The sequence below is a fragment of the Pyrus communis genome, chromosome 13 (genome assembly GCF_041283825.1).
Source record: "Pyrus communis isolate YQ-2024b chromosome 13, ASM4128382v1, whole genome shotgun sequence".
Taxonomy (NCBI): domain Eukaryota; kingdom Viridiplantae; phylum Streptophyta; class Magnoliopsida; order Rosales; family Rosaceae; genus Pyrus; species Pyrus communis.
Genome location: NC_142577.1, coordinates 29,730,852 through 29,746,371, shown reverse-complemented (window position 1 = coordinate 29,746,371; position 15,520 = coordinate 29,730,852). Strand labels below are relative to the sequence as shown.

Sequence of the window (15,520 nt, the reverse complement as noted above, 5' to 3'; positions counted from 1 at the left end):
TTGTTTGATAATTTTTTTTAGTTTTCTAATTGAATGAATTATCAAATAGATTATAGAAGAACAATATTACTATGTTTAGACGAGAGAAATAAATTTGAAATTTGAACAATGTTCAAAGTTTATAAATTAACATTCACTAATTATCTTGTTTGAATTATAAACATAAAAATCTAAATTTTTTGGGTGGAAAAAAATCTTAAAATTTGAAACCTCTAATTTTCATGTTTAAATTATATATAAACATGTGTCATTCCATAAAGTTTTATGAGTGAGAATTTAAATATAACAAATTTTGTATTTAAATTTTATTGTTATTGATTAATCAAATAAAAAAATTCATAAATTCTAAAAAAATAAAACTCGGCTGTTCTTAAATTTTTTTTCGTCGAAACAGAGTGTACAAAATTTCATAAAATTATAAATTGACAAAAAAAATAAAATCCATTGGTGGAGAGAAGAGACAGAGAACAAAACGCTTGGTCACCGACTCACCCTTTGGCTTTATCATTGCTTATGAAATTAGAATTTTGGTAAGATTTGGATGCGAATTGGGGAATATGCGCATCAGGAGGGGAGATTCCCAGCGTCGTGCGCATCTTCTTCCCCTTTCTCCTTCCTCCCAACTCAACTGAATTAACTCCCCTTCCTTTCCTCACCTCCACCAATCCCACCCAGGTTCTCTCTCTCTGTTTTGGTTATACAATTTTCTGTGATTTTTCTGATGTGAATGTTGGTGTCTTGCTTGCTTTGTAATTATTGGGTTTCTTTTGGTTTTATTTGCTTTCTGGAGAAAATCAGGTAATGGGTTTTGGTCCTGGGTCGGGATTTTATCATGCACACAACCTGTTTGATAAAATGTCGCTTCGAAATCTCAGTTGCTTCTGGGCCGTCCGGTTATGTTGGTTTTACCATGACATGGGATCTTGCTATGACCATCTGCATTTCGGGTGTTAAATAACTTAAATTATTCATGTGCGTTTTGATTCAAAATTGCACCTCTAACCACATTTGCTCAAACTAATTCCTGCTCCATTGAATTGATCCAATTGTCTTGCATGTAGCACTACAACACCTGAATTCTGGGCCGGCCGGTTATCTGGTCTTGTGGGTGATTTCGGGTTTTTAGTTCTTTAAGACCCTACGTAAGTTACATTGAGGTTTCTGCCTGGTTAGGTTTAACATCATTTCCTATGACCAGGCTCTTACTTTGATTGCTTAAAAGATGCAATGCAGCAGTACAACTTAGAAACATACACGGGTCCGGGATAGCTTGTAGTATACATGTTTAGATTAATTTCCAGGGTAAATTTGGCGATACACTTTAAAAAGATTCGAGCTTTTCTTTTCAATGCACGCTTTATTTGTAGCTTCAGTGGTTGCTCAACATTATGATTTGTTCTGCTCTTAATTTGTGGAAGTACTGCTGCTGTTTTGTAGTGGTGCACTTTTAAGCAGTATATTGGCTCGTAGCCAGCACGCTTCTTCCAACACTTGCCAGCAAGTGATTGCTGGCAATATGAGTCCCAAAAGTACATTGAACTCGAGCAGAGCCCTACAGGGCATGCATGGGGTGCATGTGGTGTCCAGTTCTCGGTTTGAATCAGAAGAGACTACTCAAAATGACCTTTCTCACTCAACTTGTGGAACCTCACCTATTGGAGCAAATCAGCAGCTTTTTATGCAGTGAGTGAGAAACCTAATTAATGAGACTTGTTTATCAACATACGCTATTAATATTTTGGATTATGCATAGTTCCCATCAACAGGACAAGACTAAGCAATGAATAATATTTATTTAAGATAATTGTGATGAATTTCTGCAGTTTTGATGTCATGCTACTTTCAAATACTTATTTAACTTTGTCTACTTGTTTTCAGGCGAGTGTGGCAGCAAAGACCGCCATGCTTGAAGCCCATCCAGGGCTGCTGCATTCAAGGTATTTTAGATATAAAAGCATTTTTTAATCTTCATCTGGTTTGCAATCCAATTTCTTGCATGACAAACAAATATTTGCTTACATATTTTCCCGTTTTATCAGGTGATCAGAGTGTTACAGAAACATTCGTGAATGTGCTCACTTCACTTCCTTTTATAGTTCTTGGAATCCATGCCCCAAGGTAATACATTTTTGGAAGTCAGTTGATAGACATAAACATAATCTTACTGATGCATCAGGTTTAATTAAATTTATCCTCCTTGGGGAAACAGGAAGAATCTAAATACCAAGCTATATGCTAATTCATTAATCGGAGTTGGAGTCGCCTCAAGTTTATATCATTCTTCAAGAGGAAAACTAAGGAAATATTTAAGATGGGCCGACTATACGATGATAGCCACAACAACAGTAGTAAGTCAGATAAAAGTCCCTAAATATAGTTGGCCGCACTCTTTATTATCAGCATCTGTGAGCTTTTTCTGGACGATGGCAAATTGCTTGAGTCAATATTAAACTCATAAAAATATTGTAATGGCAATACTTCCCTCATACTTGAATGTATGGAATCATGTATCATATATAGAATTGTTACAGCTTAAGAGGGATTTTCCACATAGAAATCATTGCTCGATTCAAGCATTAAAAGTCTAAGATATAATGCTTCTCCACCTCCTGCTCTCTGAACATTTACCTGGATTTTATTTATCTGAAGAAGTGCCAGGATTAATTTGTACATACTCAAAACTCATCTTTGGCATGTTTACATGGATTATGCCCTGCCAGTTGCCAATGTGTCATTTCTTGTACGAATTATTAGTTGTATCTGTATATTTTGTTTCTGTAAAGTTTCTCAGTTGCTCACTTTTAGGCATGTAATTGGAAATGGATCAACTCAAATTTTTGCAGTGTCTATCAAGAGCCCTCAGAAATGAAAACCCAAAGCTGCTGACGGCAGCTTCTGCATTATTTTTACCTTTCCAGCCTCTGATGGTTTCTGCCGTTCACACGGGATTAATGGAGGTAACTTTTAAGATTTAACCACCGTTCTTTATCAATTTTATGACTAGTGTCATCCTTGTTGGAAATGGTGCGTGATCAGCTAGTAATAGGTAAAATCATCCGACCATGATATTTATGATTTGAAAAATCTACGGTTTTAATGCATTTACAGAGTCTATTATCTACAACTCTGCGTTGTGGATGAAGCTTGACAAATCTGGAAACATGTTTTATGGAAGTAGGCTGTTAAATATCACAAAATTCAGACTTAAGCTTGCAACTTTCCAGTAATTGTATGGAAAAGGACCATGTTAGTAATTAGTCATAGCCATAGGTAACCTGAAAAGTTTTATGTTAAGCTCCTCTCACTTTCTACTAAAACAGTTTCCCACTTTTCTCATCAGCCGTTACTTCTTGTTTTCAGGTAGCATTCGCCAAGAGAGCATTGAAAGATCCAGAGCTAAGAAATGCCCACTATGCACATAAGATGTCATCACTATTGGGAGGTGTCTTGTTCATTGCCGATGACATGTTTCCTCAGACTCCGTTCCTTCATGCTGCGTGGCACCTTGCTGCAGCCGTCGGTGTTGGCACCTGCAATAAGCTTCTGGAGTAGCCATCGTTCAAACAGATAGAAGACCTGGCTAGCAGGCTAGATACAATTCTACAACCAAATTTGTCGATCCAACCTTATTATTTTGCAGAATGCCACCGGAATTATTATTTATTTAATATCTAGGTAAAATCATAGGCGCAGGGACAAGGTACGAGGTACGAGGGTTGTCTGGGAAAGTCGGAACAATATTATCTAAAATTATCCGATTGACATGTAAATAAGATAATAGCATTATTATTGTTGCTGGTGGATATTCTGTGTAATTGAAAGATAGTGGCAACCAATTTCAGTACTAAAAGGGACTTGAGCGTCAAAATGTCTTTTACAGGTACCCTTCCTCCCTCTATGATGACAAGGATTCATGTGTGTCGTGCTTCTCAACATGTCTACAAGATTATCGTTTGAGGATTCGAATTTTTCCACTCCATATAAAGGCGTATAAAAGTGAAAATAAGTGTGCATAAATCATTTTTCTAAAGAAGAGAGGGTAAAAGCAAGAGAAGATTATAAATTACAATGATCAATGGCTCGGCTTTATTCATCCAAAGAAACAAATGTATCAGCGTTCATCGACCTTCTTGTCGACAACCCCTTGTAGATGTAGATGATCTCGGGAACTTCGAATACCGAATACCTCGATCAGATGGTCTGCTTGAGATCTAGAGATCAAGTTTTAGGTCAGAAGAGGATACGTACAGAGGCTCTGGCTCCACTTTTCTCCTGATCCTGCAGGTTAAACATAAAACCATGCACATTCTTCAGAAAAATTCAGTTCAGACTTCAGAGGTCGGAGACGCTCAAGAAAACGTGGAAAATTATTCCAAATCCAGAAGAAACATTTAAGTTACAATCCTAGACACCGCACGAGCCCTACGCCTAAGGTGGTACTCGGGAGATTCACTCACTCGTACCACTAGCAACCAGTAAAGCTCAGTAATTCTACAAAGAGAGACGTAATTACCAGTTATCTTGAGACCATCTGCAGCCATCGGTATCCACCACGTGCAAGCTGTACGCATGCCTGGATTTTGAGGACTGGTTTTCGAAACTGCAGTTGAAGCATTTGACAGGAACGGCAAAATTAAGCTCCTTAGAACCACCCGACTACGAATAAATATTTAAAGGGTCAACAGAAAGAGTTTATTTGAACTCACCTTTGATGAATAAGATCACCGTGAATAACAACTAAAGACCCAGCTTTCACTTCGATGGGAACAAAATCCTTTTGATCATACTCAGGGGAAGGCCGATCAAAGGTCACACCGTCTTCACCTCTAATGAACCGTCTCATTAGCCCATCTGTTAAACAACATAAAGACCGATTACAAGAAAGAATTACTAAACAAAACAATTTCGAAGCCTTTCCGACTCAGAAGCAGAAAATTAAAATAGGCAAAGATATTATTTAGGAAAAAATAGAGAGAGTTGGAGGAGAATGCTACTCTTTTGCGATCCAGGAATAGCCCATAGGCAGCCATTCGTTATTGTTGCATCTTCTAAAGCCAGCCACAGCCCCGTGCAAGTTGGTGGATCGGTATAAAGAAATGAGTTATCCTGATGCGGCACTACCTCACCTCCGATTCCTGGTTGCTGCCAACAATATTCTTGCAGATTAGTTTATGCATACTTGAAGAGAAGAAAAACAACCAGTATAAACATATAACATAACCAATCTCTCGAACACATACTATGTTCCGACACTATGTCAACTTAAAATCATGCGATCAAGGTTTAGAGCCTTCAAATCATAATACTGCTAACTCACAACTCCGTGGACACAAGTGTTCCCATTGTAGACCTAGTCCCAACAAAATAACAAAAAACTTGTTCTAAGCGGGGTGAGGCAGGTATCTCGATAAAGACTTGCCCCTCTCTCCCTGATTATGTGTGTGCATAACTGTATAAAAACTTTTGAACCCATATTTTTATATGCAAGTGTTTTCATATAAGTGTAGAAATGTCGATCAAGTGTTCCCCATCTGCAACCACGAACACCAGTCTATATGTACAAGCCTCCATGCCAATTGTAAATTGTATCTAGTTATTCCAAATGCATTGTGTCTAATATTTTTAGGGTTCTTCCGACCTGGTAGCCTTATTGTTAGAAACCAATCCTTTCATCCAAATGGACCTTAAGTCTGCATCAATATAAACCTTATAAAAGCTGCAGAACTAAGCGTTATACACGAGAGAAGATGTAATGTAATACCTTGAAAATGTACATAGACTGAATGACAATGGGCCTTCTGTAACCCAAGGAGATGAACAAGCCTGAAACTTTCTCAGAAAAGGTGAACCCTTTAAATACTGGATCGAGCTCATGTAATGCTGCACCAACAGACCACACGCTTTACACTCTCAGTTCGAGTTAAAAACGCAGAGACAAAAACTACAATCCATTTCTACAACTTTTATGATAAAGATAAAACTAAAGGGTTTAGAGCTTACCATGGCCAACTTTGTTAATCGAAAGTTCCTTCGGCTGTCGCAGTTCTCCATCACTCCCAAAAGCTTTCTCTGCCAAAATTAACGAGTCCCAACATGTTAAGATGTGCTAATTAAGTGTTCAATTTCACTATTGGAACAAATTCAAGCTACCTAAAATTCAAAGTTTTTTAACAAAGAAATGGAATAAAAACATACAAACAGGAATCCAAGTAGGGGCTTGTTTGGAAGTGTATTTAAAATGACATAAAGCGGTTTTAATGAAATTGATCATGGGTTCCAAAAGCATTTAAGTGTTTTTTGGAAAAAGCACCAAATATGTACTTCTTGCAGGAAGTAATTCAAGTGTTTTTCGAAAGTCCAATTAAATTTTTACTAAGGATTGGTTTCGAAAACACTTTCAGTCATTTTAAAAACACTTCGAAACAAACTCTAAATGATTTAGAATACTGATTACTGAAACATAAATCATACCTTCGAAGAAAAACGAAATTTTGTCAACGCTATCATAGAAGTAATTGTCAGTAGACTTCTCGTGCAAGATATAATTAAAAGGGAAGATTTAATTACAGAGAAACATACACAACTAGCTAAAAATTATGATAAAAACATGATGAATTAATCAAAAAGAAAAAAGAAACAGAAACCTGGTTGGTGGTGGAGAAAATAGAGGCGGTGGAAGAGCAGTCAAAGTCCTGGAGCAATTGGTCCATTCGGTTCCTCATGGCCTCGATGTCCTCCGCGCTCGCAAACGATTCCATCACAAGATAACCTGCGTAACCATAAAAACAATTTAACAACAGACATGATTCAAGTCAAAAACATAAGACTAGTGTTTTCTTAGGATAATAGGAGGTAAATAGGAGCTTAATTAAGGTTTGGTTTGGTTTGGTTACCTTGGGAGTGGAAGGTCTGGAGCTGGTCAGGACTGAGACTTCCGACGATTCCCATGGCGTCTGAGACAGAGAGGGGCAAGAAAACAGGTCGTCAAACGTTGGAAGTTTTTGGAGGCGTTTCGGAGGTGACCGTAATCTCCTCCGGTCCTCTGTGCTCTTTTATATATATATATATGAAAACGTGCAATCTTGGATTCCATATATTCACGCGGGAGTAAACTGCCGTTTAGTATCAACCCAGTTGAAACTGAGCCACTCCACTAATTTGTTTTTGATAAATTAACCTCATGAATAATATGAAATTAGCCATTAATCTCTTGCCGTCGAATTCAATGAAATTTCATTCATTTTTCCGTCAAATACTGACATGTGACCAACACGTAATTCACTCTTGAGAGTAAAGTCGTGCCAATATTTAACAGCAAAGTGAGTGAAATTTCACCAAAACTGACAATGAGGGGTTAATTGGCTAATATCAAATAGTTTAGAGAGTTAATTTACCAAAAAATTAATTCAGGAGTCAATTCAACTAGAGTAATAATCCAAGGAGTCAAATGATAGGTATACCCATTATCGCAGGATTTGTCAAATTTACTCGTATCTTCTAATAAGATCAAAAGTCAAATTAATTGTGGCTAGTCTCGTTTTGATATTAAGAGGTTGTTCAAATTTTGTTTGTAAATATCTCATCATTTGTAAATAATAATAAAAAATCAACAAAAATTCGACAAGAGAAAAAAATAAAGTAAAAAATCTTCAAATTAGTCACGCAATGCAAGTAAAAATTAACGAATTGCATCACCGATTCGGTTTATACCGTTGAACCCTCACCAATTTTGGGTCAGGCCAGCGAAATAAATCCCCACCAACGGAAAAACTGGATCAAATCACGTTCTGCCTTTTGAAAGTGGTGTAATGGACAAAATCTCCACATGCCCACGATCCGTATACCATTCCCATAAAACGCTTCATGAAACGACACTGTAACGAGTAAGTCAATCACGTGTTGTTACATGTTTTATAACTTTCCTCTACATGACCCTGTTGCAGATTGGCCACGACCGAAAACGCAAGTCCAAAGAATACACAATTAAGGAAAGACAACGAAGCACTAGCTCTGGCCAGAACCACAGAAGAAAAGAAAACGAAACACACTACAATTTTAAAAAATTTGAGGCCAACTGTAATTACTTTGAAGCTCCCTGTATCACAAAATGTACATACTGATGGAGTTTAAAACGTATCCTGGGAGCGTCCGTAACGAAGGTAAAACTTCGATGGAAGGGATAGAGGTCAGGAAATGATACACATATGAAACACCGAAAGAACCGTAAGGAAAAAAAAAAGAGAATCAAAATAAAACGAATGCCCTGATCTTGGATAAATGTACAAAAATTATCCTACCTGATCCTGTTTGCAATTGCAGATCAAACTCCTAACTAACCTACAAACACGGCCAAACCAGGGTGTGAAAGGAATGTGATTTGTCAGTGCACAGCTTGTTAAATACAGCAGCTGCAGATATGAAACAATGCTCCGTCAAACACCCGGGAAACTCTTGTGATGGAAGGATTTATGTCTCGCTATCTTGTCTTCTGACATCGTATACAAATTATGCAACTTCCTCACCGTACAATCCCGGGTAAAGAATCAGGCAATTGTGACCTCCAACAAATTCCTTGTCTCTCCCAAAAATTAGTGTATGCCCTCTCCGCGTCCGGACAGGGGAAAAAAAAATGAAAGAATGGCAACACAAATGTAGGGGGGTCAGCAGTAAGGTGTGCTCACATAATCAAAGGCATCTTCAAGCAAAATCATGTAGCTGATGCTGCTCTTGAATCTTCTGTCTTGTTTGAGCGGCACATACAATCCGGGCATGGGAAGGTATATATAGAGTCATTAGGCCTCTTGATCTCATAGCCCTTTGAATCACTATGGGACCTCATGCCCAGCAAGTGACGCTTGAAAGTCTTCCATCTGAGGAATAAACAACAAAGCCAAGAAATGTTTACTATGGTGTCCAAGACATTTTTGTTCATATAACTCAAATGCATGACAGTAAATAATGTATTTTCATCTATACTTAACCCACTGCGTCGGCTAGAACCTCCTGCCTACTGCCGCAACATCCATAAAAGGCTTTGACACAAATATCAGCAAATGTAACCAAACTTCTAGCCATTCAATACATACAAAGACGCATTTTTAATGAAACTAAACTAAGATTCACCCTCAAATAAACTAAAATGGCAGCAGTAGTCATGTATACATACCCAATTTGTGGATTATCAAAGAGTAATGCTAGCTTCCGCTTGTCGGGCCTGATAGTCTTTGAGTGTCCACCATACATGTATCTTCTGTGTCCGATCAAAAAATGGGGAAAGTTCCCTCCTTGAGTTGTCACAAATACTTCACTATGTAGACAAACAGTGTAATCTATCGCAGCCATCCTGGAAGAATAATTCTAGTAGCAGTAACTCAAAGTCAGAACAATCGTATTATACCATACCACAGAGACAGTAGAACCAAACAGAATTAAACGATTTGGACCTTGAATGGAGCAAGCTCCTCTTCTGACGCTAGCATCTCTTTTGTCTGCAAATTAGGAAACATTTCCAGTAATGGGGCCATTGACTTCTCAGCATTATATATCTTTCCGGATGCCAAATATATAAATGTGTTCTTATCAAAACCCATTCCCCTCAGCATCAAGCCAACCTGATTAGATGACACAGAAAAAGAAATAATCAACTATCCAAATCAAGAAATACAAAAGAAACTTGAAAAAGTCATAAAATCTTTCCGAAGTAATAACAAATTCAACAACGAAAAAAGACAGTTGCAATTGTCTTCGAAAACATCAATTTAGGGGACCACAGCTGGCAGATGGCATCATAGCACAGTGGTATAGTCTGCCTTGCAATGCAAGTGCCTCCTATTCTGGATTCCAATACAGGAATGACACAACGGATAAGGGCGGGGCGGCTAACCCCCTGTTATGTTGCTCAACTCGAATGTGACATTTACATTGCTCAATTGGAATTCATGCAAAACTTTTTTTCCGTTAGTCAAGACTCAAGAAGAAGTTCAGTTTGTAATTAAACACACCAGAAAGAACTACCCAAAAGCAAAAGTTATACCTCTAAGGGAGTGAGGGGACATTTGCCATTGACCCTAATTGCTCCAGGACGTATAACCCTACCAGGTTTGGTAAATTTCCCCTTCCAACCTCTTTCCCTTGCTGCTTTCATATCTTCATTTTCTTGCTCTCCACCATCAAAAACACAACAAGAGAACGCAACCATGTCCTGCAAATAGGATATCAGCAATTCCGCTTGTGAAAGAAAGATAATACCTTCTTCATGAGGTTATGAAAAAGTCAATTACAATGCCACACTTCTAGTTTATCAGGACAAACCTCCTCAAACCGCAGATGAACAGAAATATATTTTCCACCATAATTTGTGCTGCGTTCTTTCATTCTTACAACCAAAACTTCTCCCAAAGTTAATATAGGACTTGAAAACTTTAAAGCTTCATAATTTGCCAAGCATCTTAGCCGTTGGACAGCAGGAGGAGAATCAAATGATAAACGATTTGCAAAAGGAGAAATCCGTATAACCCTGTTTCATCCACCAATATAACCATAAGGATCATTTTATATAAGCATCGCTTGAATCTTGCCACACCCATTCACAAAATTGATGAAGGATGAATATGTCAGATCATCAAAAAAGAGATGGAAATATAAGCATCCCTAGAATATGCAATGGATTAAAAAAAATGAAAATTTTCAACTCCTGCGCAAAGTGCATAACAGTCCATATTAGCTCAATGCCCCAGAACAAAAACCTTTTTAAGTATTTAATACCAAAAAATTAAACGGAACATATAGTTACTGGATCTCATTTAAAATAGTGATAAAACAACATATAAAGAATGAATTTATGATTGATGGCCACTAATAAAGTTGAAATCAAGTACACAAGTTTATTGCGCCTCAACCCAAGAAACCTCATCTACCATGCAGAAATTTGTTAAATAAAAAACACATCGCAGAAAAAGTGTCCAACCCAAAAACATCAGATTCAAGTGGGGTGATAAGTCAAGGTTGAAATTTACCACCTCTACCTGCACACAAATATAGGACTCGCACCTAAGGCCTCAGCATGTCTCATTTGATGCAAAGTTTTCATTTTTAGCACAACATTTAGCAGGACAACATAATGAGAAAGTATCTTTAAATAAATAAAGGCAATATGAAGATTAAGAATTTCTCACTCACTTTTCTTCAAGTAGCCTTGGGAGAACAACATCCTCATAGTACAGAATGGGAGACCATGCTTTAATTCTGAAGTTGTAAACATTGGTCATATTGTAGTCAAATCGTTCCATTAAATATTCAGGAATCTTGTCAACCACACGTACATCATTTTCCAACATACTGATGAAGTAATCTTCGTCGTAAATTTCACTGAAATTACTGGACAAAAGTAATAAAAAAGAGAAGACAATCAGATTCCAGTCTATATGAGAATGAAACTGTCAATACTAGATTCATATTTTTGTTCAACAGAAAACTCCTGATCAATCTATGAGGTAATAAGCAAGGTCAGGCCAACCCGATAAATAAAAAAATGCTGTATTTCACCTTATATCATTTTATTCCTTTTATCTCATAATGTAACTTTACACTTTTACCCCTCCTTCAGTTCTGTTTTTAAGCTGAAGTGTTAAACTGAGCCAAGTTGTATGGAAAACATGCCAAACTTCACACACTGTTTCTGCTCAGATTCACACTCTGTTTCTTATATACCTAAGAATTTTGGCATGTCATCCTTACAAAAGCATGGATATTTGTTGTAAGGCACCCTGATCGTACAAGCGCAACAACAAAGACAAAGTTATGACAAACCTTGGATCTCTCCAGATGCTATGAAAATGAAATTTGGGAATTACAAGTGTCGCATTAAGATAGCCTGCAACAGCAACTGCATTGCATATCTAGAGAGCATCAACAACAACCATCCATCAAGGAGTCAAGAAAGTTGTTACAAGAATGATCTTCCTTATGCAATAGGCAAAGCACAAACTTAAACATGAAAAGAAACACTCAACAAGACAGCAGTCAAACTTACTGAAGTCCTCTGCTGATTTAGACCACCATTTGCCTCAACGTATATATAACCATTTGACTCGGCTAAACCTACAAGTATAAACAGTAAAACCACATTAAAAACGTACAGAAATACATAAATGTGCCAAACTAAATAGAAAAGAAAACAAAGGCATTGCTACAGTAGGGGAAAATGTCAAAAAGCAGGGCTGTGAACGCATAGAAATTCAAAAAGTGTACCAGCAGCAATCAGTGTATAAAATTGCAAGAACTAGTTGAGATAACTCATACCTCCAGAGGATTTGTTTACACATGGTCTCCACTCGCCACTTTTATAGGAATGTTTCCAAACAGTTGAAATCTACACAGAACCTGATGGGGTCAGTAAGTAGCACTGCATATGAGGAACCTAGAATTCTAAGTCATAAGCACATCGAGAGAATCCAATATCTCTAAGAATAGCCTACCGAACCTAGTAGGTTAACAAAGGGAACATTCAAAAAGATCAACAAGAAATCTCCTTCAAAGCCCACTTCTACATTGCTTCCCATGTAATAGGGGCATTATCTCTAAGTTTTTTCTATTCCCGGCATTTTCTCTTGATGGTGATTTGCTTATTGTTGTACAACCCAAGGTTAAGATGACTAAATAGCACAAAATGCCATCATAATAAGTTCAAATTCAACTCCCCGGCATTTTCTCTTGATGGTGATCTACTTATTTGTTGTATAACCCAAGGTTAAGATGACTAAATAGCACGAAATGCAATCGTAATAAGTTCGATTTCAGCACAATGAAACAAAATGAGAATGTCCAACTTATAACAATACAAATAGTTCGCCAGCGGGTTACAGTTACTAGCTTGATTATCTATGGCAAGTTGGCAACTTAGAGATTGACTGTTCAAATCCATAGTCCATTTACACAAGATTTCAAATCCCTAGAATAAATAATAAGCAGTGTTGCCGATTAAGTACTAATCACTAAGCAATTTGGAACGCCCAGCAATCCTATCCAATGTGATCAATGATTTGAATTTCCTCATTAAATTATGTTGAACAATAAACAAAGCAAACAAAAAAAGCAGATTCATTGAAATTCGAATTCATGTATTTTGAATAAGATCTCAAACTGTAAATCAGGAAGGAAGGAAGCAAGGAAGGAGGAGATGAGACGCACCGCATCGGCGGAGGAGTTATCAGCATCCATTTCGGGGCGGAGCTTGCCGTAGAGTTGGGGGCTGCGGTAGACGGAGCCGGGGGCGAGACGATGCGAGATAATGGGAACGACCTCGAAAGAGACGGAGCCCATGTAGAGGAGCATGCCGGCGATGTAGAGGAGAGGGGCGAATAGGAAAAAGCCCTGGCGGCGGATAAGAACGGAAAGGAGGTGCCAGACGATGCGCTGGATTAGGGTCCGACCCGGCTGGTTGAACCTGCCACCTGGTTTGGAGCGGCCGTGTCGGAACCGGGGCGAGCGGAGCGGCGAAGGCGGCGGCGATGGGCTGTTGTGTCCGCTACTCGGTAGCCGGTTGTATGGGTGCATTGGGATTTCTGTACTGCTCTCTCTCTCTCTCTCTCTCTCTCTCTCTGCTACGTCATGTGGCCTTCTCTCTCTCTGGCTGTGTGTTTCTTGTGAATTGGGTTTTCTGAGAAAATTTTGAGAAAAAGTGGACACAGAAGAATTTAGAGAGAGAAAGAAGAGAGAGAGAAGTGTTTGTATTGTATTGATTCGAACAAAATAATGAGTTTGGAGTGCACGTGCTCGGCGCTTCTCCTCTCAGGGTTTTTCATTTCTTCAATTTTTTTTTTCTGATTTGAATTTTCTTTTTCTTTTTCCAAATAATTACGTCAAAGTGTTGTCAAATATATATATATATATATACATTTTATTATAAATAAATTCAACGAGCATTATATTAATTCGTATCAAACTCATAGTGAATTCAATTGGATTTTGATTAATTATTTGTAATTCTAGATGTATTTAATTAGAATTTTAAAAGAGTTTTTAAAAGTTCAGATGTATTTAATTAAAATTTGACTTTAAAAAAAATTAAAAAGGAATGAAACCATATGAATTAGAGAAATTTACAGTATATTTTTTAGGGGTGTGATATTCATATTTTTTTTTTAACTTCTCACACGCCCTTGTTGATCTCTGTCATTTGATATTTTTTAATACATGGATAATGCTACTTATTTGGGTTAGGAAAATTGGAAGGAGGACTATGCTACTTATTGTATACCTTATCTCTAATCCTATAATTTTAAATTCTTTCATGTTTTATTGGACGGGTAACTTTATATAAGAGGATTTTATTTTTGTATATATAAAAGTTTATTCGATCCTTTGTGAGAGGGAGACTGCTAAATAATAATAATTAATTGCATAATATTGATATCTTGGCCCTCGGTACAAGTAATTGGACCACCATCTCAAATTCTCAATCGTATTTGTCTTATTTAATTGGGTTAAAATATGATATTCCTTGGTTGTTGGATAAGAATTTAGATGGTTGCGGTATACCATCACAGTAACGTTGTGGTTCAATAACACAATATTATGTAGAATAAAATTAACAAATAACATTGTGTTATTAAATCAGAAATGCACTATAGCAGTATACACAATCTATCTAAATTTGTTATTTGGTTGTTGGCATCAATTAAAGGCTGTTTAAAAGTGCTTTTACAATGACGTTTTGGTAAAAATGTTTTTGAAACTATCAAGTTAAAATGCAAATAAATCTTTAAAAAATACTTAAATGTTTCATGCAAGAAGCACATTGTAGGAAATATTTCAAATGCTTTTTGATCCAAAATATTTTCTTTAAAAATATTTTTATTCATTTTAAAAATACTTTCAAACAATCTCTAAGTTACAAGAGCCTTGAAATTTGGAATATTTTCTTATTTTAATTGGATATTAGCATTATCACTGACCACTAACCACGTCGAGCATGTTTCCTTTTGTTTTTAAACAAATTGGCTGTATTTGTGTCACTCCATCCATCATGATTCTTTCATGTTTGGCAACCATGTGGACATTTTAATTACAATTATTCTTTTTTTTGTTTTTCTATCGGTGATGGTTTTTTATTTAATTTAATTTAATCGATCAGGGTGACTACGTGGCTGCATTCCTGTCCCAGATCCTTATTTTATTTTAGTTTTTTATTGAAATTGTGGTATTTTAACTCGACAAGAGCTTGGGTCATTTTCATTGGTAATTTTAAATTTCAAATTTGATTGATACTTGATAACGAGTTTAAATTTGATTAATACTTGACAACGAGTTCAATACCATAATTTCAATTTATAACGATTACATATTGAACTCTTTATACTTGATAACGAGTTCAATACCACAATTGATATAAGAGATATTATATTCACACACCTCAAATTACTTCTCCCACACCTTTTTAATTTTTTAATATTTTATACACACCCCTAGCACTTGATAAATAAATATTAAAAAATTAAAAAAAGTGTGGGAGAAGTAATTT

General features: G+C 36.8%; 3 protein-coding genes across 7 annotated transcripts; 1 reads left to right on the top strand and 2 right to left on the bottom strand.

Annotated features, from left to right (window-relative positions):
* Positions 1-399: 399 nt before the first annotated feature.
* On the top strand, positions 400-3,868 carry LOC137736838 (uncharacterized). Of its 5 annotated transcripts, none has more exons than XM_068476123.2 (7): positions 400-675; positions 1,438-1,683; positions 1,879-1,937; positions 2,040-2,118; positions 2,210-2,348; positions 2,844-2,957; positions 3,361-3,868. In XM_068476123.2, the coding sequence occupies exons 2-7, from the start codon at positions 1,517-1,519 to the stop codon at positions 3,550-3,552; spliced, it is 750 nt and encodes a 249-aa protein (XP_068332224.2). In that variant the 5' UTR covers positions 400-675; positions 1,438-1,516; the 3' UTR covers positions 3,553-3,868. The 5 variants fall into 5 exon arrangements, with proteins under 5 accessions (XP_068332224.2, XP_088538778.1, XP_088538780.1 ...); XM_088682652.1 differs by having other exon boundaries at positions 440-530; XM_088682654.1 differs by having other exon boundaries at positions 514-1,142.
* LOC137736837 (phytanoyl-CoA dioxygenase-like) lies at positions 3,824-7,074 on the bottom strand. The gene is made up of 9 exons (XM_068476121.2): positions 6,894-7,074; positions 6,645-6,769; positions 6,472-6,529; positions 6,001-6,069; positions 5,762-5,880; positions 4,995-5,142; positions 4,707-4,851; positions 4,514-4,600; positions 3,824-4,278 (listed from the first exon to the last, which is right to left on the bottom strand). Exons 1-9 carry the CDS (start codon positions 6,946-6,948, stop codon positions 4,212-4,214), a joined length of 873 nt encoding a protein of 290 aa, XP_068332222.2. The 5' UTR covers positions 6,949-7,074; the 3' UTR covers positions 3,824-4,211.
* Positions 7,075-8,053: 979 nt separating this feature from the next.
* Positions 8,054-13,765, bottom strand: LOC137736836 (protein ESMERALDA 1-like). The gene is made up of 11 exons (XM_088682651.1): positions 13,189-13,765; positions 12,301-12,370; positions 12,032-12,099; positions 11,809-11,897; positions 11,179-11,376; positions 10,312-10,516; positions 10,034-10,201; positions 9,444-9,611; positions 9,167-9,357; positions 8,682-8,870; positions 8,054-8,408 (listed from the first exon to the last, which is right to left on the bottom strand). Exons 1-10 carry the CDS (start codon positions 13,552-13,554, stop codon positions 8,708-8,710), a joined length of 1,686 nt encoding a protein of 561 aa, XP_088538777.1. The 5' UTR covers positions 13,555-13,765; the 3' UTR covers positions 8,054-8,408; positions 8,682-8,707.
* Between the last annotated feature and the right edge of the window lie 1,755 nt (positions 13,766-15,520).